This window comes from Leptosomus discolor, chromosome 3, assembly GCF_034619465.1.
Source record: "Leptosomus discolor isolate bLepDis1 chromosome 3, bLepDis1.hap2, whole genome shotgun sequence".
NCBI lineage: Eukaryota > Metazoa > Chordata > Aves > Leptosomiformes > Leptosomidae > Leptosomus > Leptosomus discolor.
In genome coordinates, this window is record NC_141393.1 from 71,346,811 (window position 1) to 71,370,782 (window position 23,972).

Below are 23,972 nucleotides of genomic sequence, written 5' to 3' on the forward strand. Positions count from 1 at the left end.
GTCAGTTAACGTGTGGAGAAACCAGCAATGACTTCTCCTCCCCTCTGCCCTGAGCTGCCGGCAGCAGGACCGGAGCAACTAACCTCACGCCTGGCTGCTCCGGAGGCGCACAGCCCCCAGCAAAACAAAACCCAGCCTGTACCTCCCTCACACAGAGCATCAGCAGCATCTCTGCCCTGTGCGAGCGTGGCAGAGGGGCTGTGTCTGAAACACAGTGAGAGAGTTGCTCATAAAGTGCTCCCTGGAGCCCCATGCTGGCTTGTGGGAGAGGAGTCTTCCTCGCTTTCCTCTTCAGGCAAGCAGCATTTGCAACTCTTGTGCCCTGTTAACAGACACACACCATGAAGGACACATACCCCTGCTCCACGTAAACAGCGCCGCTGCAAAACTGTCCCTGTAAAAATCTGCCCACACCCACGAGGCAGAGACACACCAGCAGGGAGAGACCCCTGCTATAAGCAAAGTGTAGCCTTTCTGCCAGAAAATGGCCAAGATCACGTTTTTCAACTTCTGCCTCCAAAAAGGAGCCCTTATCCCAGGAGGCTTCAGCTATGGTGCCTTTACCCTCTTATGTGCCTGGAAGGAAAGAAAGCATCCTCTGAGATCACAGAAACAAGACACGGGAAACTCCACGCTGCAGAAGGGGTTCTTCAAAAGCGTTTATTTCACTGCTGACGCTGCCGCTGCAGGAGGCAGCTGCTCACTGAGCCGCCCTTCACTCCCCACAATCACGACAATCCACATACAGTTGGTGTCTGCTCACTTTTCAGCACCTACACCACACAGACCTACATCACTGGGACATTCACCTGTTCGGGACACCACTTAAAAGGATTAAAAATAATAATAATAATAATAATAAAGCCATCTACAAAGTAACACTTGGAGGCATCATGCAGAAACCAGACGATTTTAGACTATGTGGCAGATCAGGTTTGCTTAGGTTTATTGTTGGATGAGTGCTAACTGCTTCCCTGCCAGTCCAACAAGGCGCCAAGCTGGGCAGCACATGAGAACAGCTCTGTTTCCCACCAGTGGCAGGAAACACTTCCAGGTCACAGTTTATACTTCCAGAACTACACAAGATCATGTGCTGGTAAGCGGTGCTGGGGAGTCCTGAAACTTCCTTCTGTGACACTGCCTACTTCCTACCAAGTCGCGAACACTTGAGTGCTGAAGAGTGCCCGAGCTGTGGGTTTTGGTTTGTTTTTTTTTTTTTTTTCTTAAAATAAAAAAAAAAAGCTGACAGGTAAAATGTTACTTCTTCGCACAGGTGGACCAAAAAAATTTAAAAAAAAAGTCACATTACACTGGAAATATATAGATTGGCCCATAAGAAAGAAGACGCTATATACTATTGCCCCATAATGAGTTTTTCTTCACCTACAGTTTCAACTTCCCAAGTGAGGTAGGGAGAGGGTGACCACAGGAAAAAAAGGTGGTGTTTCCAAAGGACTCCACTGTTTCAAAGTTATCCTTTTGAATCCTTCATGTAAAGTTAAAGTGTTCTTTAAGGAAACACTGCCTTTTCTTCACAACAACATTCAGAGTTTTGGTTTTTTGGTTGTTTTGGGTGAGGGAATGAGGGATAGAGAAAACAAGCATCCCAGAGATGAAATGCTGGCAGTTTTGACACATTTTGGAAGGAAAGCACAGTTATAAAAAGGAAGGAAATAATGTAGTGAATCTGCAGATAGAAGGGAAAAATACAGAGTGCTGACATAGTTTGCACTGTGCCCGCTCCAACAGCATTGAACTACACATCCTGTTCACGTGGAAACACAGTCATACACAGCTGTCAGAAGGAAAGTGGACACTTACAAACCTGTAGTTTAATTTTGTAGGAATCAGTAATATAGAAGCCTTTCATTGCCCCTCCTAGTACTACACAGAATGTATTTTAAGGCATAATTTAACATCCATTTCTTCCTAAAGCAATTTAAAGTGTAACAAGCCAAGATGCCAGACACAGAAAACTCAACAACAGCTATTCTGACAGAGGTGAAAGCTATTATATGTACAGTGCAGTATTTGCCTTCAAACAGGGGAGTCTTGTCTTTTTTTTTTTTTTTTTAAAAAAAAAAAGGGAAAAAACTGCAGACCCAGATTCTAAAAAAGCAAACGTTGCCAACACAAGGAATGTTCATTAGAGTCCAGTTCCCACTAGAGCTACTCAACAGGAGGACGTACAATGTGATTATGCTAAACCGCACTGATTGACTGTTCCCAGAGCGTGCCCCCGGGAAGGGGGGGCAGAACCGTGGGAGGCCAAACTCTGTAGTACCCTAGTGCAAACTGCCTCAGAGGAAAAGCCTGTAGTCAACAAGCCTTTACACCTATTGTTAGGCTTCACTAAGAGATGCAGTAGTCAGGTGTCACCTAACAATTTCAGGACATTCCCATAAAGGTGATGGTCCTGTGTGGATTCTAATGCACATCCCCCGTGAACAGTGTCCTGCACACATACACCTGCCAGGCTACCGGCTTTCCCTCTTCTGTGACCACAACTGGCTCACAGCCACCAGAATCTCACATAGACGATCAACATGATGAAAAACACAGCTACGGCTGCAAGTTTGGCGTAAGTGGAACGCATGTTCAGATACTTCGCGTCCTGACGGTACTTCTTGGACAAACTGGACAAGTTGTTGGCTTTGGAATCAAGAGCTGTTAAAGAGAAATGGGAAAGAAGTTAGTCAAGATGAACCCAACCAGATGTTCCCCAAACATTACCACAAGTTTCTCTGGAGCAGCTGGAAGCGCAGCAGTTTCACATGGCAGCATTCCCCGTGCTTATCTGCAGTGCTTTAGTGCTTGATCTTCGGGGATGAGAGCCACCCAAGTGATGCTGGGCCCACTCAAAAGAAGCACCAGTACCTGCCAGGTGCTTCAGGATGCAACTGATCCAACTGAAACACCCACTGAGTCCATTGCTCTTCTCAGGAGGCTCAGGGATAGCAAGCCTTTCCCTCTGTATGCTCTACCCAGCCAGCTGACTGAGGGGACAAGGAACAATATGCCAAGTATCAGCTATTCCCTGTACCTGAAAGTGCCTCTCCTCGCTGTAAGACTTCCTCGATGTTGGCCACCATAATCCTCTGCACATCTTGCAGCTCTGTGTTGATGGAGCCCAGGTTCCTCCTTGCCCGGCTATCAATGTAGAGCTTCTTGGTTTTCTGGATGTAGGTGTCTGGAACAAGAGAGGGCTATCAGGGGGAACCTCACCCAAGACAGAGCAAACTGTCTGCCAAAGGAGTAGGAGTATTGCTGAGACAGCCAGCAGACCGCATGCAAATATTCACAGAGCAAGGCCAGGAGACTTAAAGCAGGAAATCTGAATCAAAGGACATTTACCATTTCCCTACCACTTCTCCGTTCTCTTGCTTAAAACACCCATTTCTGAAGTGCCAAGAAGAGGCTGAACTGTCAATTGCATAGACCAAGCAGGAGAAGATCCTGTGGCTGCTGCTCCCCCCCAGCAAGATGTTTCCTAATGAGCCACAAGGAGAGGGACCTCACCAAATTCAATGAAGGAATAGGGCCTGGAGACCGTTGGCACCTTCTTGCCATGCTGCTCATCAAACTCTGAATGCAAGTCTTCCAGATACGCAAAGGCCAGTTTCTTGGGGAATGCAGCTTCACAGAGGACCAGGTAACACACTCCTTTCTCAATGATGTAGCTAAAAGAACAGCAGACAGAGCATTAATCAATCAATTTTGAATCTATCCTATCAAACACCACCCTGCATACCTTCACTCCTATAAGGCAATGAGAACTGGGTACAGCGACTTCCAGTTTGCCATGTCTGGGTCAGAAAGGTAAACCTTTCTACAAAGTAATGGCTTATTTTTGCTTTACTTAAAATAAATTTCATTGTAGCCTCAGACCCTATACCTGCGTCAACAGCCCTGAACTTTAACTTCACTGGAACAAAAGTTGGCCTGTGACTATCATCAGCTTAACAAATTACCAGCAATAAAAGAGTTACAATTTCGGAGTAAAAAAAAAAAAAAAGAGAGGACACCCTCCTTCCCTCCTGCAGTCATAGGGAGGGGAGTACAACAAAGTTTGCCAGCAGAGTAGAAGGGAAGGCGGCCAAGCACAGCTCTAAGACAATGCAGCACAGCCAAGTACCCAAGGCCCACAAACGGGAAGCTCTGCCCTGAGATTAGGACACACACAAGAATTTGGTCTCTGCGTGCTAAAAAGCCACTCAGTGCCTGCCGGCTCCCACTTTCCATTTTGGAGGGCTGGGTATCCCCTTCCACCTCCAACATCAGCCTGTTGGTGGGGCATCGCTACCCACATGCATGACCTCAAAGGCAGCTGGGGAAAAATCGGTGCTAGATCGGTTCTGGTGACTTCCCCTACACATCTGCCACGGGTAGGGACGACTGTGCTACCAGCTTTTCGGCTGCCATGTTAGGAGCTCCAAAGCGTAAGCTGGAACGGGAGCTGCTCTCGCTGTGCAATGCTGTTTGGTTTGTTCTGCAGCTGAACGTGCGGGGAGGTCCTCTTCTCCTCCTCCCACCACCCCATACCCATTGCATCTAATTCGTATTTGTTCGCAGAGGGTTAGTGCTGACCTTGTTTCAGTGTGAGCTCCAGTGCCTCCGTCTGAAAACAAGGGCCTTTCATTACAATTCAGCTAAAAAGCCTACTGAAATAAGGGATAAGATTGGTTCTATCTTGAGATTATTTATTTAGGTTTCGCCACAACTGTCTGCTGCTGAACATTCCCAACTACGTTTTCCTCATTTAGCCAACAGAAAAATAAAGGCAACAATTATTTCCACCAAAACCAAGGGTGTGGAGAAGGTAGATAGCCCGCCATACACTTTTGAATGTTCATCTATATTATTCAGGGTGGAATTTAAATGCTACTTTTATGTTACCTCCCTTTGACTTTCTGCGTAGTGCCACCACGTAACAGTCTGGTTAGCATAAAGATTAACGGTGTATTAAAGAACTGACCCAGTCACAAGGGCATTGTAGTTAAATAAGTAGCTTAAAATTTTGTTAATAGCTGCATCAGACTTACAAAACAACTTCCCCCTCACACTGTTTTTCCACATCCCCAACAGGTCCAAGTGCTTTGAATTAACCATCCTCAACTTGTTTCTGGGCTCAGGAGTATCTATTTCTCCTGCCTCTGCATGGTGTGCGTGCGAATCCCACCAGCCTTCAAATAACAACTGATCCAGCCCGACGAGAAGCAAGAAACTCCAGTTACTACAATCCATTCCACCAGCACATCCCCACAAGCCCATGCTTTTACTCCTTTTTATGTGTCTCAGCTTGGACTGCATCAACGCATAAGACTAATGCTACAGTACATCATGCCTCTCTTCTTCCCTTACCCTTGGAGACCTGCTTGACAGCTTGGAGTTGCTACAAATCATCACCCAGAGCTTGATTTATCCACTGTCATGAACAGCAAGACTTGAAAAAAATCTTTTGAAATAAGCAAAACTCATGTCAGATAGGACTTCTGACAATATTCCCTGAGAGCCAGAGCAGCACTCTCACGATGAGTGCAGTCTGAGGAACACGCCCCGTCAGCAGGGCTCCGTTATCTCCGCTCAGGCCAGCAGGTCCTGCCTGGAGCTCTTCAGCTGTACTTCCCACTTGCTTTCCCCCTGATGTGCTATTAGATCTGTTGGATTTAAAGTTGATCTGTCAGCATCACAGAGAGCAAGCACACCTTCTTCGGTCCCGGATTCAGACGATTACGTCGACCTCAGTTCAGCACCAGAGCAGAGCTCCTGCACAGCTGGGCTCCGCAGTTTTACACTTCGTGCGTGCCTCCGAGCTGCAGCCCAGCACGTCACGCCGCATGCGTTGTCGTTTGCCACTGCTAACTTCTGTACTCTGGATTGCTGCACACTGAGCATAGCCAGCAGGTTTCTTCTAATTCTGATCTTGGATCATTTGGAGAGAGAAAAGCTTTATCCTGGTAACAGTGGCAAAGGCCAAGGGTTGTTTTCAACATGACAGGTAAGAGCCACTTCAGTCACTGATCAGCCAAAGGTCAACTACTGACTGACAGTAAAGCAGACTCCATTGGCGTTGCTGCACCTGCACAGCCATCTACACCGAGTGCTGCAGCTGAAAGGGTGACACAGCTTTTGGAGCCAAAGTCTAAACATTACACTTGACAGAGATCACCTCAGCGGTCGTAGCTTAAGCTTCACATTTTGGCAAGACTAGGCTCTTCTCTGAATTGATCAAGCTAAAAAACATTCAACATCACCTCAGCAAATTCAGCAATATCCTTAGCCACACTTGTAACTCTCGCACCACAAAATGTTCTATTCTGGTTTGTGCTGCCCTCAGCAGTCAAAGCTCTGATTTGGCAGAAAAAAAGGGGTGCTGCGTTAATGAACAGCATGGCCACCAGTCAGCATTATTTTAGACTAAATCTCAAACTCCCCCACTTCCCCCATTCCTGTACTGTTATCACAGGAGGTTTTCTGATCTGAAAGTATTCTTTTTGTATAGATCCTACCTTAGCATCCCACCTTAAAAGAGGCAGCAGTTTAGTGCTTTGCTGTACCAGCTGTCAATTCCTGTGGAACTTGGCTGGGGACTAACTCAATATAGGAGGAGAAATGCTCCTTTCCCTGCTTATCTGCCAGCCAGGTAGCCTGGCTGTTTCTTTGAGACAGCTGCCAAAACATTAGCTTGTCCAAGTCCTTCCGCCTTGTCAGAACCGGTGACATTACAGCCACCACTAAGACGCTTCGATTTCCTCAGCACTGCAAGTGGCACCACCTTCCCAGACATTGCTCTACTCGTGTCACGGAAGCAACACAAGAAGGGATTTACTAGGATCTACACAGTCTCCTTCCCAAGGCTTCACTGTCAGTCAGAGCTACACCCGTGCAGTGCCATGGAAACATTTAAAACCAGAGTTTTTTAAATTCTAGGAAGTTTTAACTTTTAGAAAGAAGACAACGCAGTACAGCACTCTGCAATTAACTCTAGCAACAACACCCAAACCCGATACAAGATAGGGATGGCCAGACCATTTTAATCACAGCCATCCTCTGACCACTATAACTCATTATCAAAGGCAATCAGAAGCCAAAATAAAAGATATTTTAAAATCTTGTCACAGTTATCATACGTAAGCTAACCACAAGAAAAGTTGCACTCAAAATCGCACGGCTTTCGCCAAAGATTGCCCTTCCAAAAAAACTCCTGTTCCTGCCTCTTCATGTCACTGAATCCCTGAAGAAAGGGACAGGGCAGAAGATTTGCCAAAGGGTCCTTGTTACAGAAGCAGAGCCCTAAAGCCAACCTGGCCCTGCATTCAAAGGCCATCCTCCCACTCGCCCAGCTGTAAACACGCGCCTGGTCACCAGGGCTTGGGAATCGAGAGGGATCCCGCTGCTGGCAGCGTGACAGAAATGGTGCCAAGCGCAGGAAATCTTGGTGCATCGCGGGCAAAACTGCACAACTCTGCCTCGGTGATCTCACGTGGCACCTGATCTCAGAGACTTCTAACACAATTATTTTGGCCAATAGCATCATCCTGATTCTTGACAAGATCTTGGGCTTGATTAAGTTCCCAAGCATTGCTCTGCCTACGTAATTACATGTCATGTAAAGAAGCATAAAGAAGCTTATGTTGGGGAAAAAGCTTGCTCTCCTGCCTTTCACTGACTGTAAATTCTTCTTGTTTACTTGCCTTTCCAGTTCCCCTGCTACTGATTAGAAAGTAAGGATGTCTGACCTGCGCTCTCTGTAAATTTTCATTATTTTAAATTCAAGTTCCTTTGATAGTATACTACTGAAGGAAGCCAAAAGTGCTTTCAAGTTTAGAGTTTCCAAACAGTCTAGGAAATGAATTAAACACACTCAACACATTGGGCAATAATAAGGCTGAATCTACAAGATGAGAGAAAAAAGTTTGTCAGAAAAAAGTTTTGTCAGGAAATCATAAAAAAAAATATACCAGAGACACTTCTATACATGAAGCTAATGCATAAAAAGGTACACTGTCACAGGATACAGAGAGAGGAAAATCTTGTGCAAGAGGAGCTCACAGTGGTACTGCCAGACTGTTTTTACCAAAGCCATATTTTTTTAAAAGGCAAGACACATGAGGTACAGAAGATGCACTGATAGTATCTTAGAGGATGTAAGTGAACAGGAAAAGCTTGAAGGGAACAGAACCTACATTGTCCTCAGCAAAGGCAGAACTACAAACAAGTGCCAGAGAAACAAGTGCCAGACATCAGTGCCAAGCAGTAACAACTCGCACGCTCTCCCCTTCGAGCAGCTGTTACACTTCAGCTAGCAGGGCAGATCACCCAGCAACTCACCCTCCGTCAGGCGGCCCAATTTCTAACAAATCCTCACCCTGACTCAGAACTGCCTTCGCTTATTTCCACGGTGGCAGAAGCCCGTTGCCCCATCACGCCGACAGATACTCACTGGAAAGCCATGGCTCCTGCCTCCAGAGTACATCTCGTGGGGGACTGCTCGTTCAGCTTGCGGAAGAGCTGCTTCGCTTGACTCTGGTACTGCTGCAGGTCGCGGCCTGACTGAGAAGGGAGGACAGGCTGTTGAGGGCGGCTGCTACACGGGAAACACCCCCCGCTCGCAGGCGCCGGGGCTCTGGGCTCAGCCCGAGGAGGAGCAGCTGCCCCCAGCCGCACAGGGGCGGCTCTCCACCTCCCACCGGGCGGGAAAAGCTTCTGCGAGAGCCGCCCGGCTTACGCGAAGGGGCTGCGAGGGTCCGGCTGGAGCGGCCCCCGACACAGCGGGCCCGACGCCCCGCCCATGCGCGGCCCCCCCGCCCATGCGCGGCCCCCACCTGCTCGTCCTCCTGCATGGAGGCGGCCAGGGGCAGCCCGTCCGCCACGCGGGCGATCATCGTGAGCAGCACCATCTCCGCGCCCCGCTGCGGCCCGCCCGCCGCTCAGCCCCGCGCCCGCCGCCTGCCCCTGCCACGGAGCTGGCCGGAAACTGCCGCCGCAACATCCGGTCCCACCGCCGCCAGCAGCACGGGCGCTTCCGCCAGGAAACCGCCCGGCCGGCCACGCGAGCCCGCCGCTAAGGGACCGCGCCGGGGGAGGGAAAACGCGGCAGCACCGGCCGCTGCCACAGCCCCTTCCTGGACACGCCCCCTCAGCGCAGGCACGCCCCCACGCCGGAGCACCGCCCATACGCAAAGCCACGCCCCTCAACGTTGGCCACGCCCCCACACTCTCCCAAGCCCATGACTCCGCCCCGTCGAGCCTCCGTCGTGATTTAGCCCCGCCCACAGTCCCGCCCCCTTACACGTGACGCCCCCCCGCCGGGGCGGGGCGGCGGCGCAGGCGGCGGCGGCGGCGGCGGCGGCGGCGGCGGCGGCCCGGTGGGCGCGCGCGCGCCAGGCCGGCAGCCATGGCGGCGGCGGCGGAGCGGAGCCGCCTCAGCTTCCCGGGCGGTACCGGGGCCTTGGGGCGGCCCGTGCCTATGAACCTCTTCGCTACCTGGGAGATCGACGGTTCCAGCCCTAGCTGTGTCCCCAGGTAACGGCGGGCGGACCCTGCCCCTCAAGCGGGCAGCCCCCGGGGCCTCGCGGCTGGGCGCGCGCCTCCGACCCGCGAGGCTCCGGTGGCCTCTCGCTCAACCCTCCTTTCCCTTCAGCTTTGCGCTCCTTCCCTCAGTTTTAGGGTCCTTTCCCTCTGCTTCGGGGTGTCCCACCCCTCACCGTTACCACAGCGATGGGCAGGGCTCCCTCTACTCTCTCAGTGGGTTTTGGGGTGGGTGAGGGGTGCAAGATTCCCCCGACCCTAAAAAGGGGCGGGGGTGCTGCCCTCTGCACCGGGTCTGTGAGGGGGTCACCCTATGCCCCCCTCCACCCCATGCGTTTGAGTACCCCCCAAAAGAACCTGGTGTGGGATGCGTGGCGGTGGGAGGGTTTGGGGTGTCCAGCTCCTTCTCGCACCGCGTTGTGCTCCCCGGGCCCCGCCACCCCGTCTGGGGCATGTTGTTAACGGGGGCTTTGCCTGCCAAGTGCCCCATGTCAGTCGCCTCAGGGCGGGCATCAGTTCTTCTGTTAGTTTTTCGCCTGCTCCCAGTCTGGAGTCTTTCCCTGCCTCTGGTGTGTGTGTATAGACGTGCGGGTGCGATCCCTGCCTGCACTTTTTATAGCCTGCACGGGAGGGATCCCTTTAGTTTTTATAAAATTTGTGCTTTTCATGCCTGGCTTTTAACAGAACGCATTTGAGGATTTAAACGTGCCGAAGATGAATCTTGGAAGTGCTCCTCTTTCTCTTTTTTTTTAATGGGGACACAGTAAGTGAGGAAAAAGGGAACAGAGTCATCAGGCTGACCTCACGGGAATGTAAAGCTTTTCAGGCTTTACAGACCCCCCCCCCCCAAATCCCCCTGTCTTCTGTGCCATCCAGTTAGCATGTTGGACTCGATGGCCATGCCCTTGTCTTGCAGGGCTAGCAGCTTGCTTGTGGGACTAGTAACTCTCTTAGCTTAAACAATACGCGCAGTTGGGGTGTTTTGATATCGTGGGCAGGAATGTAGTATGGGGTAGAAGAAAACCCGAGTCCTGCAATTGCAGGTGATCTTGGTCTATAACAGCTTAGCTGTGCTGACAGCACCTTGGAATATCTGTTGGGCAGCAACTTTCTCTGCTTGTGTCTTGTTTAGCCTTTCTTCTCTGCAGCAGGAGGTCTTGGAAGGGGACTAGCACCGAGGGGAATATGCCCCTCTTCAAGAAGTCCCTTCGTTGTGGAAAGAGTTGCCTGTATGGGAGGAGCTGGAGAAGCAGTTGATGCACTTTTGATTTTTCCACTGGATTCCAGTGCAGTTTGCATCGACCCTGGTGGGGTACAGAGGACACGAGGCCCTCTTGTAACCCTGTTTTGAAACCTGTTCCCTCCATTGTACCCTCAACTGCAGGGAGGCTGTTCGGTTTCCATCTCATCCAACCTTGTAACGGTGCTTATTAAACTGAAAGAAAAACCCAAATGTCTGTCGCCGTCAAGGACTTTTAGTTCTGCATTATCATTTATGCTGATACTTGCAGATCTGAAAACGAGCTCACAACGTAGCTTGCTTGTTTGCAAATCTCTAGATGACCAGCAAGTGCAGTGTAAGGTCACTGGCCCTGCTAGAGGTAGTAGGGGATGGGGGTGCATCTGCACAGGACTTGGCATTTAGGGTGGGTCCTGAGTGCTTGAATTGCGTTAGGCAGGTGGGCAGCAGATTGCAGGCAGCTGGTCGAGGTGCCTGGAGGAATCAGTGATATAAAGGACAAGTGGGTATCTGGGCTGATGGGGCAGAACTGGGGCTTGAGGGTGCAATTTTGGAGTCACTGAAGCAAGCTGTGAAGCAAGGGCTGGTGAAAGTTCTCAGATTGCATGTCCTGGGGCATCAGTGGGAGAACTGGGGCAATTGAGACCTTCTAGGAGCATAGCTTTTGTATGAGGGAGTTTGTGTGCAGCAGTGGGTCCCTCCCGTTTCAGCCCGGTTGTTGCCATCACCTTTGCTTGCCGTTCCTGGATGTCCTTTCCTCCTGGAGCCTAGGGAATAAGCGGACATCCAGCTGCCGCATCTGCTGCTGCTGACCGAACGAGCGGGTCTTCCCACGGCCCCGCTGGAGGTGGAACTGCCCCACGTGGGCTGGGCAAGCGTGCAGGGGCTGCGTACGGGGTGCGCTGTGTGGCGGGCCTGCAGTTGTAGCTGTGGGTGCCGAGTGGGTTTTGTTCATCTGAAGCGAAGTCAGGAGCAGCCGAGGTTGCTGCAGCGATGTTAGCCTGATTGCACGGTGAGGCGTGTGCTGTGCTGCATGTGCTGGGCAAACGCTGAATTCTGTAGCAGCAGCGGGGGTGCAGAGCCTGGACGCTCCATTCTGTTGTTTCTAATCATTTAACATCATGTCTTGTGATGCTACATTGGGTCCGTGCTTTGCATTTCATTACGGGCTCTGCAACAAACCTCTGTTAGAGATAGCAGGGGTTTGAAAACCCGTAAGTTGCTCTACTGCCTCTGTATTTTCAGTTCATATTGTAGTGATTTTCCTGTGTGCACAACGGTGTTTAAGATTCTTTGTATTAAAGCAAGAGAGACTGGGATGAAAACTGTTTTCCGTGGGGGAAACAATAGTCAAAATGAGCTTGTTGTTCGAGCAGACATCTGTTGGGACGTGACAGGAGGATGTGGAAGAGAGTGGGCCTTGGTGTGTGGTCAAGTACTACGGAACTGCCTTGGTCTCTTCTGAGATTTCCACCAACTACAAGTTCCCCTCTGGGTTTTTGTTGACAGGATAGGCCTTCCCAGTTGAGAAGAGGCTTGGACTTGGCAGAAAGTCAGGATTCATGGAAGAGGGGCAAGTGTTTGGGGAGGGAGTATTGCTTCCTTCCCTTTTCTTTTTTGGAACAATAAATCCTCCCCCATTTCTAAACTATTTCTCCTACAGTAAGCCGGAGCAGGAGGGGCTGGGTGGAAGCAACGCCTGGAGCGGCCTGTGCCTGCATTGCCCTAAACTGTGTGGGTGGGTGTTGAGGTGGAGGGCCTCATGTGTATGTGGTGTGTGTGCTTCCCAGATGATGGCTGAGAACTGGACTGTGGGAGGGAGATCTCTCAAGCACTGCTCTCCAAGACACTCGTCTTTGGCGGGTGGTTTACTGAAAGCCCATTCAGCTTGGGTGGGGTGTCAGTAAAATCTGGAAGGCTGCCTTGGTGTGTCCATGGAGTTTCCTTGTGTGAAAAGGCTGTGTCTGAACCTAAGGAAGAATAATAATGAAGAGTCATAACGTTGTTCTGCAATTGTGTTCTTTGAGTGAAACACAAGGTTAGGTGGTCTTTTGCACTTCTGCTGGTTTCCCTTTCTCTTCTGCCGTTCGCAGAAATGATTTTCTGATTTCTTTCTTCAGCATGTGTAGCTCCTGGGGATTGTGACCATAGTGCTTCTGAAATGCAAGTACTTTCTTTTAGTCATCCCAGAAACGTGACTCAAACTGTCTCTCTATCTGGGCGTAACTGCTACATACCAGAAGGGAGAGATGCCTACCTTTTTCTGCTGTTTCTTTCTTCTGTGCCTTGAAATATTTCCCTTTGAGGGAAGTGACATTACATAAAGTTCTCCCTACCACCTGTAAAAACTGAGTGATCTTCTCACTGCATGGCTGTAAGAAAATCCACACATTTTCCCTCAGTTTCCTTACACTGAAAAGTAATAATTATTCTGTGGATTTTTATCTTTTTTTCTTTCCAGTCTCTTGGTGAAGCTGTAGGTGTGAATGGCAGGATGCAGTACTGTCCCATCATGAAGGAGCCTCATGAGGAGACAGCAACATGGGGAGGCTGTCCCGAGGAAGAGCGGTCTTGGGGGGGGAAAGTTTTGTTGGAAGGGGATCTGCTGAAGCAAGAGAAGGCGAGGGTCAGTGCTCCCATTTGGAATAGGTTTTGTTTTAGGCTACTGTCTTAATTGTCACATACTTGAAAAAGTTCCTGCTAAGCTTTGAATTGTAAAGTGAAGTTGAATGTGTCGAGACCAAACTGGACATGGAGCAGGTGTGACCTGGTGTCCCTTGGAGATACGAAGGAAGCCTGTAGAACAGAACTGGGAAAAGACAGTGCTTGGAGATCTGAGGTGGTTTACTGGGCACTGCCTGAGTATTTCACATGTCAGCTCACCTCTGTCGCTTGCCTGCTGGATGAGGAAGCATGGAGGAATCCATGTGCGTCCCCTGGGCTCAAACAGGAGGTTGCTGGTGCAGGGAGATTACTGCCCAGCATGCTGTGGGATGGCCTCGCAGCACGCGGACTTTCACCCCAGCCCTGGTGCGGACATCCCCAGGGGCGATGGAAACTGATTGGGGTGAGGCTGCGAAGTCACAGCAGCTGAGTGGATTCTAACAGTTTGCTCATGCCCTGGGCTATCTCCCTGTGCCAGCTCCCATCTTCTTCCACTGATCTGTCTCGCTGTTGGCTTCCTGTAGGTTAATGAGTTGCAGTGGTTTGCAGAGCTGTCTGCAAGCATGTAATGGACGCGTGACCAGGAGGGACACGGTGAGGACTGCTGGGCCTTGGAGCTGCTCCAGCAGTCTGCATCTTTGCACCCCTATGTGGTGTTAATTCCCTCTCCCAGATGAGGGGGTTGTGACCTGCGTGAAGTCCATGGCTGGCTGTTCTCCGTGAGGGTTTGCTGCAAATGTGCTTGGAAGGGAGAGGCTTTGCCTCTTGGTACGAAGGATGTGTGCCAACACTGGGATTGGGAACTTCTCGTGGCTAGTGAGAGTGTGTTCTGACCTGGCTTGAGCGATGGTAGCCGTGTGCCGTATTGTCAGAGAAAGGTGGACAACTTGCTAGAGTAACAATTATGATCAGGTGATGCTACGTAATTTAAAATGCTGGTTAATTCGGGTAGGGAGAGATTAATTTAAATGTATCTTAACCCCCTGATCTATTGGTATGCTGACATTTAGGAGAGGACTCTTGTTTGTTAGGCTGACTGCTGGCACGTTCGTTGGGAGCTGACTCTAGATTTTCAGTACATTTGGAACTAGGAAAATGTCTAATTACTCAGATGACTAGGTACATTTCAGAAGTGCTTATTGGGAGGCTTTGTTTTGACATTGTTTGAATAGCATGGAATGCCTAACATTTTACCAGTGAAGGAAATTGAATACAAATGTGCGCATGGGATAGGCTTTAAAAAAAAAGTCGCTAAGGCGATGTTGAATACTTGAGGTGCACGAGGAAAAGCATCCCCAGCTGAGCAATGGAGATTAAACGCTTGGGGTAAAGCGCAGTGGCCAAAAACAACCCCTTTATTCTTAGAGCCAGAAGATCTTATTTCTCCTCCTTAGTCTTCGTGGAAGAGATCAAGACCAAAATAACATTACTTCGGTCAAGATCAAGTGATCCTTTAGGATTTATATAGCGAGCACTATCACAGCAGTTACTAAGTTTGTTGCTTTGTATGATACTGCTGAATGTAATTTGGACTCTTGTATTCAGTGGAAAAAAATTTCTGTCTAGAGGATGAGTGGTTTGTTGGAGTCAAACTTCCAGTTAGACCTATTTTGAGTTGTCTTTTAGCTGACGTAAAGTGAAGCTTATGCATGTCAAGAACTGTTCTGAAAGAATCTTAAAATCTCAGAACTGCTAGCGAAAGGTCTCTGGTTGAGATTGTGTGTGTTTTTCATCTGGACCCTTTGCACATCCCCAGTGCAGAAGGGCATTGGGAGTGGAAGGAAAGGGCTGCACTTTCAAAGGGCCTCTTTCCTTGCCTTCCACCAAGTGAAGGTGCCCAAGGGACCTTCCCCTTGTGTTCCCTGGCAGGTCTGGCCTGTGCTCCTGCAGCCCTGCGTAGCAGCAGGCGACCCTGCAGCTGCTTGTCCAGGAAATAAAAGCTCTGTCGAATGAAGCTGTTGATACTCCACCTTTCATCAGCTCTGAGCATGTGGATGATTTCTGTGGCTGTATCAAATTAGCTATGAAATGATTTGCATAATAGATTAATCAACCAGCAACAAAACATCCCTCTTTTCTGCCAAGAAAAGAAAAGCAGCAACTCAGCTGTTACAAGAGGCCATTATGTTCCTTGCAACCCTTAATCTTTCTTTTTCCAAGAGCACTTCATGTTTTTGCCCCACGCAGGAAGCTGGCCTGCTCGCTGGCTTCGTTTGCGTCACATCTTGGCAGCTTTTTCTAATTCTTTTGGGCCAAATTTTGCCACCATTATGGTGACCTTCTAGGGAGGGTATTTCCTATGGAATTGGTGGCTGGCTGCCAAACGACTCTGTATTGCCAGGTCCTCCATTAGCCTTCGCCTTTCCATTGACTTACTAAAGAGAACGAAGTTCCTCTCGGCCCCTCATGCTCCTTCAGAACTACCCCATTTCCCTGGGAAGTCGGGGAGCCGGAGGACAGGGGGAGCAGGGAGCTTCAGAGAGCGTGTAGCTGAGTGGGAAGGAACTGGTCACTGCATTTTATTTTTCCTGTGTCTCTACATCCCTTTAAGCCAGCAATATGAATTTCTTAACCTGTATGGTCCTTCTGTGGCTCCAGATGTGACTTCTGTGTGTCCTTGCTTGGTTGAAGAATGCCACCTCCCAAATACTGGTGGGGGAGTTTTGGTCCGAATGGGTCCTAATGTGCAGATGATAAGAGGCTTAACTGTCTAATTGAATGTGATAGCGTGAAGCTCCTCTCATGGTGAGGTTTAATTGGATTATAGTACTGTACAGTGATGTGGAGCCTTGCAGGGCATGCAGCCAGCTTCACAAGGAGAGAGTGGATCCTTGCTAATCACTCATTTGTTTAAAACAATGAATTGCCTAGAGAGCACTGATGGGCATGCTGCAGCCAGGAGCCCTGGAGGAGGGATTCCTCAAAAACAAGGGTCGAGGGTCTTTGGTGGCTACTGTGCGGGTAGACCCTGTCGTTGGGTCAGTGCAACTGTAGTAGAGGGGCTGCAGGTCTGAGTCTGGGGAAAGGAGGAGGAGATGAGCTCCTTCTGTTTGGAAAAGTAGATGCATGGGCTCTCTTGTTGTGTGCTGGAGTCTGGAACCCGTTTCCTCCTCTAGAGCCATTTCAGCCTTTCCCTGCAGTGCTTTGTGTGGATTTGTCGCTTGTCAGAAACTGTGCCTTACTTCTGAGGCTTGCACGTTCCTTCCCGTCTAGCAGCTGCGAGTCTGCAGGCCAATCTGGCTTCAAGTGCTGTTTCTTGCAGGGCAAGAACTATTTTTGATCAGGAGCTCAAATGCCAGTGTTGGACCTCCCCTGCTCCAGTGGGAAAGCAATCTAATTTTTAAAGTGTGCAGCGAAAATAAAAATCAGAGCGGCTTGTATGCTGTGAAGTTTGCTTGGTGGAGGCTGTCGTGCATATAAACTAGAGCTGGGGTCTGCAAGCCAGAACGCGTGCTGTTGCTTGCCTGGGGTGGTGCATGGTGGCTTCTGCATCTTTGCAGCACCTGTGTTTTGGGTGCAGCTCCTGGAGGTCCCGTGCCCCGTGGAAGTCACTGGCTGCCTGAACTGCCGAGTGGCTGTTCTTGGGACTTATTACATTGAAAATAAGAATGTTTGTTTTAGTGATATTTCAAAAGAGTTTGACATCTGCATGGTTGCTCAGATCTTGTTTCAGAAGAGTTGTCAAGGAAAATAGCATTTGTTCTCCTGTAAGCAGGCAGATTAGCATAAAATATCAACTTTGATGTTGTGCGCAGTGTGCTCCTCATCCATAGACTCTGTGCTGGTTTGGAGCGTTAACTGTTTGTCTCGTAGATGTTGGAACGGGCTGGGAAATGCCCGCAAGGCTGATGTGTGCCATTTGGGCAGGGAACAGCACCCAGACACGGAGAGGTTTTGATCAATTCTCTCTGTTGCCTTCAGCAGCTCAGCCAAACTCTGTTAAAGCAAGGTAAAGAAATGTGATTGCTTTGCTGTTTCTGGGGAATGGTAGTTCAGCCACCTTTTCCCCGGTGCTCTAAGATGTGTGGGACCTCCCTCCCCCAAGCTCTGGTTTGGTCTAGAGATAAACCAACTCCCCTCTCCTGCTTTTTCACCTTTTTGGCAGTCAGGTGCTCTGGAGGTTGTAGAAGGTAAGTGGAAGCGAGTAGGGAAGAGGGAACACTGGTGATTAACCAAAACCTGCACAGCTTGCAGCTCCTCTCAGGCCTTGGGGAGGTAGTCTCTTTTGTTCTGAAAAGAAAAAAAAAAAGGAACAAACCTGGTGATCCAGGATGGATTTTTTTAACTGTATGTTGCTGAGGCTGGGGAGAGGTGGAGTTTTGAAGGTGTGAGGCTGTAAAGGGCGGGGGGAGGATCAAGTGCGTGCTTGTGTGCGGGGTGAAGTGAAACATGTTTTCACAGCTCAGCAAAGTCCTTTATTTTGCTGTTAAAAAATCTGAAGAAAGACAATGTCTCCTTCCATCAGATCCCTTTGCTCTGTTAAGCTTGACTGTTCAAAAATCCTTCCCTGCTCTTTTTATTTTTCTACAAAGCTACTGTAGTGTGAGGGCTTGGAGGTGCTCCTTGCTGCTGGTAAGTAAATGTCACGTGCAGGACAGAGATTTCTAAAGGGATCTTCACCTCTGCAGAGAAACACATGGAGGGCTGCAAATGGAGACATGGGAAAGCCACGGAGCTCATAATGTGGATCTGGCCTGTGTTTCAAGGGTTTCCAGTGCAGGGCTCTCATTAATGGCCAAAACGAGCTGCAGTTTCCATGTACGCTTGTCTGATATGTGTTTCCCAACAGGCACTAGGCCAGATCTAGATATAGAGCAGAGAACAAACCCCATCGAGAGATTCTTAGGAAGCCTTATCTATATATAGTCTATATAAGTCTTATCCCCTTTCTGCTGAGCGGACAGTCTCTGCCTGGGGATCATGATTCAGGCAGATAGATCCCAGCTTCCGAGAACCAACCAAAGGTCCACAAGTACCACACGTGCTGTGTCCCGGCTCCTGCTGTGGTGGGTCACAGTGGGGAATTCTCTGCCAAGTGCCCCAGCAGCATTACCCTGTGCCGTGACTGTGCTGTTGTGGCAAGCTGGTGACACAGTCCTGTGGCCGGCTAGTCTTACCCTCTGCAGGAGCATGCAGCAGCTGTTGGCCAGAGGGAACAGCTGTGAAGGCTGGGGCACATTGTTTGTGTGGAGCTGATGGTGCCTGCGCCTTCGGAGCACAGTGGTCTGTTGGATGCTCTCATTAAAGCGGTGAGATCGTCGCTTGGCAATGACTTGTCATGAAACAGCTCTTGTAGGATTTTTATGCCAGTGCAATTTGCTTTCTTGCAGCTGCGTATGAGGGTGTACCGTGAGAGGAACCTGCACAGACAGACATACTGCTTCTTCTGGAATGAGAAACAATTTGCAGTGCTCAGCCCACCTGCTTCATCCTAATGCAGAAGTAAAAAAAAAAAAAAAAAACAAAAACAAAAACAAAAACTAGCATGTGGCTGAGATCAGAAGTGGGAACACACAGTGAGGTGGGCAAGGCTGCCCTTTCACACAGCGCTGTGATCTCCTATTAATTTATGTATGGGTGCAGTTTCACAATTAGGATGTCTGAGGCCATTCCCAGCCAGCCTTCCTTTCCATATAGTACATTAATTTTTCCAACTGGTGCACCACTGGATTTTGTAGCTGTCCTGGAAGCTGCTGACGGCCAGCCATGGAGGAGCACGGCCTTCTTTCTACTGCAGAGAGTTTGCAGCTCACAGCATTTTAGCAGTGCATCCTGAAACCGAAGAAGTGAGAGTCAGGGAAGCTTTGTACCAGCTTGAAATGTTGGTCTGTGAATAGCTCATGAGGTTCTGTTGGACCTGCTGGAGGCATGGCTTCTCTTTGGATGCATTTGGCTCTGGGATTGTGGGTCTAGGTCTTTCTTTTTCAAAGGGCAGCCCCATTTTTTACACTGAAGAGGCTGATTCTTTTTCCTGTCTTTTAGGGAGCTAGTCTGGCAGCATAACTCTTAACTGTGTTCATGCTGGAACCTTGACAAGACGTGCTCTGCCTTTCCTAAGCCCATGAAAGTCGTAGGGCTGTCGGAGGACATCTCCTTGCACACATTTTTACAAATATAGCAGGATCGTTTCAGGTCACTCAGTCTTGAGTTTCTTCAGGGAGAGCACACTTCAGCTGGAGGCTGTGCCAGAGCTAGATTCGACTGCCTCTGGAGGGGCTGTTCTGAAAATGGGTGTCTATAACATGGGTTTTAATCTCAAGACAATCCTGCAAACTTTCTAGCTTATCAGATATGTGTGCAGTCTTTATTTCACCTTGTCACATGTGTCCTGATTTCACTGCTGCCTCAACTGTGTGAACTCAGTGGTTTGTAACGGGGACAGGGACTTTATCATTCTCAGCAGAGCAATTGTAGTATCCATTTCCCGGCTGTGGGGAGCCAGCATCAGGGCTCTCTACCTTTTTACCGTCCCATCTGTGCAGTGGGTAGTTGTGGGTGTAAGACACAAGCATTTACCAGTCCTCTGCCTGTTACAGCAAAGCTCCAATAGCTTGCTCACTGAAGAGCTCTTTCTCAGCTGAGCATAGAGCTGTGTGTACTGTCCTGACACTCTTCCAGTAAGGTTATAGCTACCTTTTACCAGCTCCTCTGTGGCTGATGTGTCTTGTGGCTCTTTGTAACCTACCCGCTTAGGCTGCTGCTTGCCAGCACCTTCTGCCTTGTGCCAGTGCAAGCATTTGCGAGTTCACATGGTAAAGCAGTCCAGGGTGGGATTTGGAGGATGAAGGTGAGGAAGTGGGTTATGTTTCAGTTGGACCAGTTCTCTGCTGTGCTTTGCTACATGATGGTCCAAATGGCAGTGCGGGCAGAGTGTGGGGATAAGGACGGAGCAGGTAAACCATTTGATCCAGTGCTGCTACTGGAACATCATCAAGTGGAAGCAGTAAGTGGTTCTGCATGCTTCCAGTGTGTGTACCACATTTCTAATTTAGCAGAGCTTCTCTTTAGGCCAGGGAAATGACTTTTAATGATTGGGGAGGGAGTTCAGCCCCTTTTTAGAGGCTTGTGTTTTAGCTGCAATCTAGAAACCCTGGGTGGTCCAAAGCCTTGTGTGTGTTCTCCAGCTCAGGGCTGCTGCTGTCAGAGCTGCAGAGTGCGTCAAGGGGAAGAGATGGTTGGGGTGGAGGTGGTCTTTCCTTCTTTTGGGCTCTAAGGGGGATGTTTCTGGTGGGAAGAAGGTTTTGGGAGCTAGGCTTTGCAAGGAGATTGCCAGACAGGTGCTTTCTAACTTGAGTAATTGACAGTGTAACCAAAGCTACTGGAGATTGTTGGGGATGTAACTGAATCTTTCACACCGATTCTTATGCAAATTCAAACATGTGCTCCTGGTTTCTAATGGGACACCTACAAATACAACTGACTGCATTCGGTGGGCATCTATGCACTGGATCTTTAATTGCTAATGACTTTTATAGTAAGTGTGTGACTTGCAGAGCTGCATCTGTAACATTCTCAGGGCTGCTCTTACCTGTATACATGAAGTTTCCCCATAGATTTTACGTAGGTGACCTGTGGAAGTTCTGGCACATGGTTCAGTGTGTTTGGTGCTGAAACTGTCCACTGTGATACTGCTGGGGTTCAGTAGCAAAAAGGTTGAACATTTCAGTGCTGTTTTCTTTGCTGATGTGTTGAGGCTCATTGAAGGTAAATTAAGTGACCTTGAGTTTTGCAGAAGATAATTTGCTGTATTTAACACTTAGTGCAAATAATAAATTTCAATCTGAGTTGATGAGCACATTTGATAAGTATTATTTTGTGCTTCTGGGTGTCTGTAGCCTCCTGGCATAGCTTCAGAATTAGGCTTGCTTTTTTCATAAATGTGCCGGGTGGTAATGGAGTAGTTGGTCAAAACCATGTGGGCTTAATTTCTTTAAAATATAAACAGCCTAGAAATGTTTGTTTATGTACAAAATATCCAGCCAGTGACTGTAAGCATTCCCGTGTTTCTACAAGAAATGAAGGTAATTATAAGCAAAGATTCATATGGCTTAACGTGTCTCCCATCTGGCATTAGTTAAATTGGTGTTTTCATCTGCATGACCTCTCAGGGTGGGGAGAAACAATGAAAATAGAAAACGTGGCTGAAAAAGACTTTCTAGGTCGTCTTCTAGCCGTGTAAAGGCTGGAATAGCTCCGCTGAACAACCCCTGACAGCTGCTTGGGGGAGTGACTATTTCCCCTCTGCCATGGTCCATGTTACTGGGTAGGTATCGTAGGAGTTTTTTAACTGGTTTTAGTTGACTGAGGAGTTGCCTGTCCTGTATGCAGTCCTTCCCCAGTGTATAAATTTATATTCAGACTAAATAGATTAACTACAGCAGGAAGAGCTTCCTTCTTAAAAGAAAGCTATTGTTAGAGCATCACTTATCATAAATCTCTAGCACTTCTAATCCTGCTCTTCTTCCATGGCCCTTTCTACCCTTCCATCTGACTGCTGATTTACAGTTTGCAGGATCTGCTCTGAGTCTCTTGGGGCTGTCCTGCAGCCATCCTCTGTGGTCTCTTCCTCTCAGATGGGCAGTTTTATCAGTTTCAAAAGGATCGTTCCAAAACGTCTTCTTCCATGAAAATATCGCTGCATGCTTTCTAACTGGTGGAAAGATGATATGCTGCTTTCCCGATCAAGTTACACCCACTGCCTTAAAATGAAGGATTTGCAGGGAAAGCTGAGAACTGCGAGAACTACATCATATATATTTCATGTTGCTAGTGGCTTGCTAGGGGCTGAACTCCCTTTTATTTGCTCTTCTACCTCTTCCCTATGCTGTGCCTGAGAGCGTGCCAGAATTTAAGGTGCTCCGATTTCTCTTTCAGGCTGGCGTGTTCTGTATCTTCTTTCTGCCGGGATTCTGCTTTGTTTTGCTTAATACAGTTGAAGACCGTTAATGTAGGCTTTGTCCTTGCTTCACAAATAGACTTTGAGTGTCTCCAGGTACTTGGATAAGCTTTGCCTGCTCACTTTCCGTCCCAGTGAGGATCTGAGACAGCTGCTTGCAGATACCAAAGCAGATCAGAGGATTTTTTTTTTTCCTCCCAACATCTATCTTTCAGCAGCTCCAGCGTAAAGCTGCTCACTGAGACAAAACTAGTGGCTCTTTACCCTTGGCCCCTGGGGATGTGCCTGAGGATCAGAAGCCTGGCCAGTGCTTAGTTCAAGGAAGCAGGTAGAGCTCTTTCCAGGGAGAAGGGATTTCAGAGGTGGATTTTCTCAGTTCAGCCTTTGGTCAGAATGCTGCTGTTTTTCTGACACGTAAATGGCAGGTCCTGCTGGGTGTCCTTAAAAAAACATTTATAATAAGCTTTTGCTGTTCATTCAATTGTTTCCTTGTTCCAGGATCATACCCTAAATGTATATGCGGCCTGGCAGTGCCGAGCAGCTCTGTTTATGTTTCTGCTGTACCTGCGTTCAAGGACAGCTTTCTAGAGCTGCTCCCTTGCCATGCACATGTTGAGTGCAAAGTGCTCAGCAGTTCTCGATGCCCTGCACAGATGCTGATGGTACTGCATTTTGAAGAGGCATCTGCCTTTTCTGGGTTTGGATGCTTATGTTTGATTTGCAGCATTGTTCTCCTGCAGGTCCCAGTAGTCTGGTTCCTGGTGTTGCCGCCTTCATGCAGCGCTAGCATTCAAGGGGATCTCTGCGTGAAGATACCTGTTGCACCCAGGTGCTCCAGTACAGGCTGTGGTCCAGAGCTGGGTTGTGAGTAGGTTTAGCCCGACCTCACCGACGTTCCAGCCAGGTGCTGCCTCCTGTGTTCTTGTGGTATTTACTTCTCCTGTGGCTTCTCTCAGCATTGGTACGTGCCGCTGTTGTGGTTTCAAGCTGTGAAGGCAATGTATAGTCCTCGGCTTCTCAGCGGACTTGGAGTCAGCACACACTTTTTGGCAGAATGGGTCCCTGTAGAACTCTGGTGAACGTTGGTAAAGTCATACAGTTCTTCACAGGGCTTCTAGGGAGGTGGGGAAAAGGTGCTGTGTATCTTGTGTACTTGTAAATGCTGTGTAAATGGCTCTGGCAATAAAGCAAGCAACTGCCCAGGAATCCTGCTTTGACTAGCAGTGTGCTGGATACTGGGCATGTGTTTGTCTGGGGCTGCCACTACAGTGAACTCTCAGAGGTAGCTCTTGGTTTAGGACAATCATAAGATGATTTTGCTCTGCTTTGCTTTGCTTCCATTAGGTTGTTGTATTTCACTCTGGTGGTGGTCAGATTTGCTGATGGTTCATATTTTAGCTGGGAAAAATGCCCCTTGTTGCGATTCTGGTATGTCTGTGTACAATCAAAAATGTTGAGTGGGCTGGGAATAGCTTCCAGCTAACTTGTATCAGTTTCTTGGAGCTCTTTTGTTCAGTAGAAATTCCTTTCTTTTCTCTCCCCCTTCCCATCCCCCTGACAGCCCACCTCTTTTCTGAAGGACATGCTGAGGTAAAATTCACAGTCGTGTGACTGATGTGAAATATGCATAACTGAAAATGC

General features: G+C 48.8%; 2 protein-coding genes across 4 annotated transcripts in view; one reads left to right on the forward strand and one right to left on the reverse strand.

The window, feature by feature from the left end:
- Positions 1-646: 646 nt before the first annotated feature.
- Positions 647-8,900, reverse strand: SEC22B (SEC22 homolog B, vesicle trafficking protein). Its single transcript, XM_086462532.1, has 5 exons — positions 8,826-8,900; positions 8,444-8,553; positions 3,520-3,680; positions 3,044-3,190; positions 647-2,667 (listed from the first exon to the last, which is right to left on the reverse strand). Exons 1-5 carry the CDS (start codon positions 8,898-8,900, stop codon positions 2,513-2,515), a joined length of 648 nt encoding a protein of 215 aa, XP_086318658.1. The 3' UTR covers positions 647-2,512.
- A 497-nt stretch (positions 8,901-9,397) lies between these two features.
- PACS2 (phosphofurin acidic cluster sorting protein 2) overlaps positions 9,398-23,972 on the forward strand; it is a 78,155-nt gene continuing 63,580 nt past the window's right edge. For all 3 annotated transcript variants that reach the window (XM_086462535.1, XM_086462533.1, XM_086462534.1), the window contains exon 1: positions 9,398-9,525. In XM_086462535.1, coding sequence (XP_086318661.1) covers positions 9,398-9,525 — 128 coding nt within the window. The remainder of the gene's footprint in view (positions 9,526-23,972) is intronic.

Bases quoted from the DNA above. Each gene is read 5' to 3' on its own strand.
- SEC22B (XM_086462532.1), bottom strand. From the start codon at position 8,900: ATGGTGCTGCTCACGATGATCGCCCGCGTGGCGGACGGGCTGCCCCTG. The intron at 8,554-8,825 runs GTGGGGGCCGCG...CTCCCTTCTCAG, and splicing joins CCATGCAGGAGGACGAGCAG to TCAGGCCGCGACCTGCAGCA. The intron at 3,681-8,443 runs GTGAGTATCTGT...CTGTTCTTTTAG, and splicing joins GCAGGAGCCATGGCTTTCCA to CTACATCATTGAGAAAGGAG.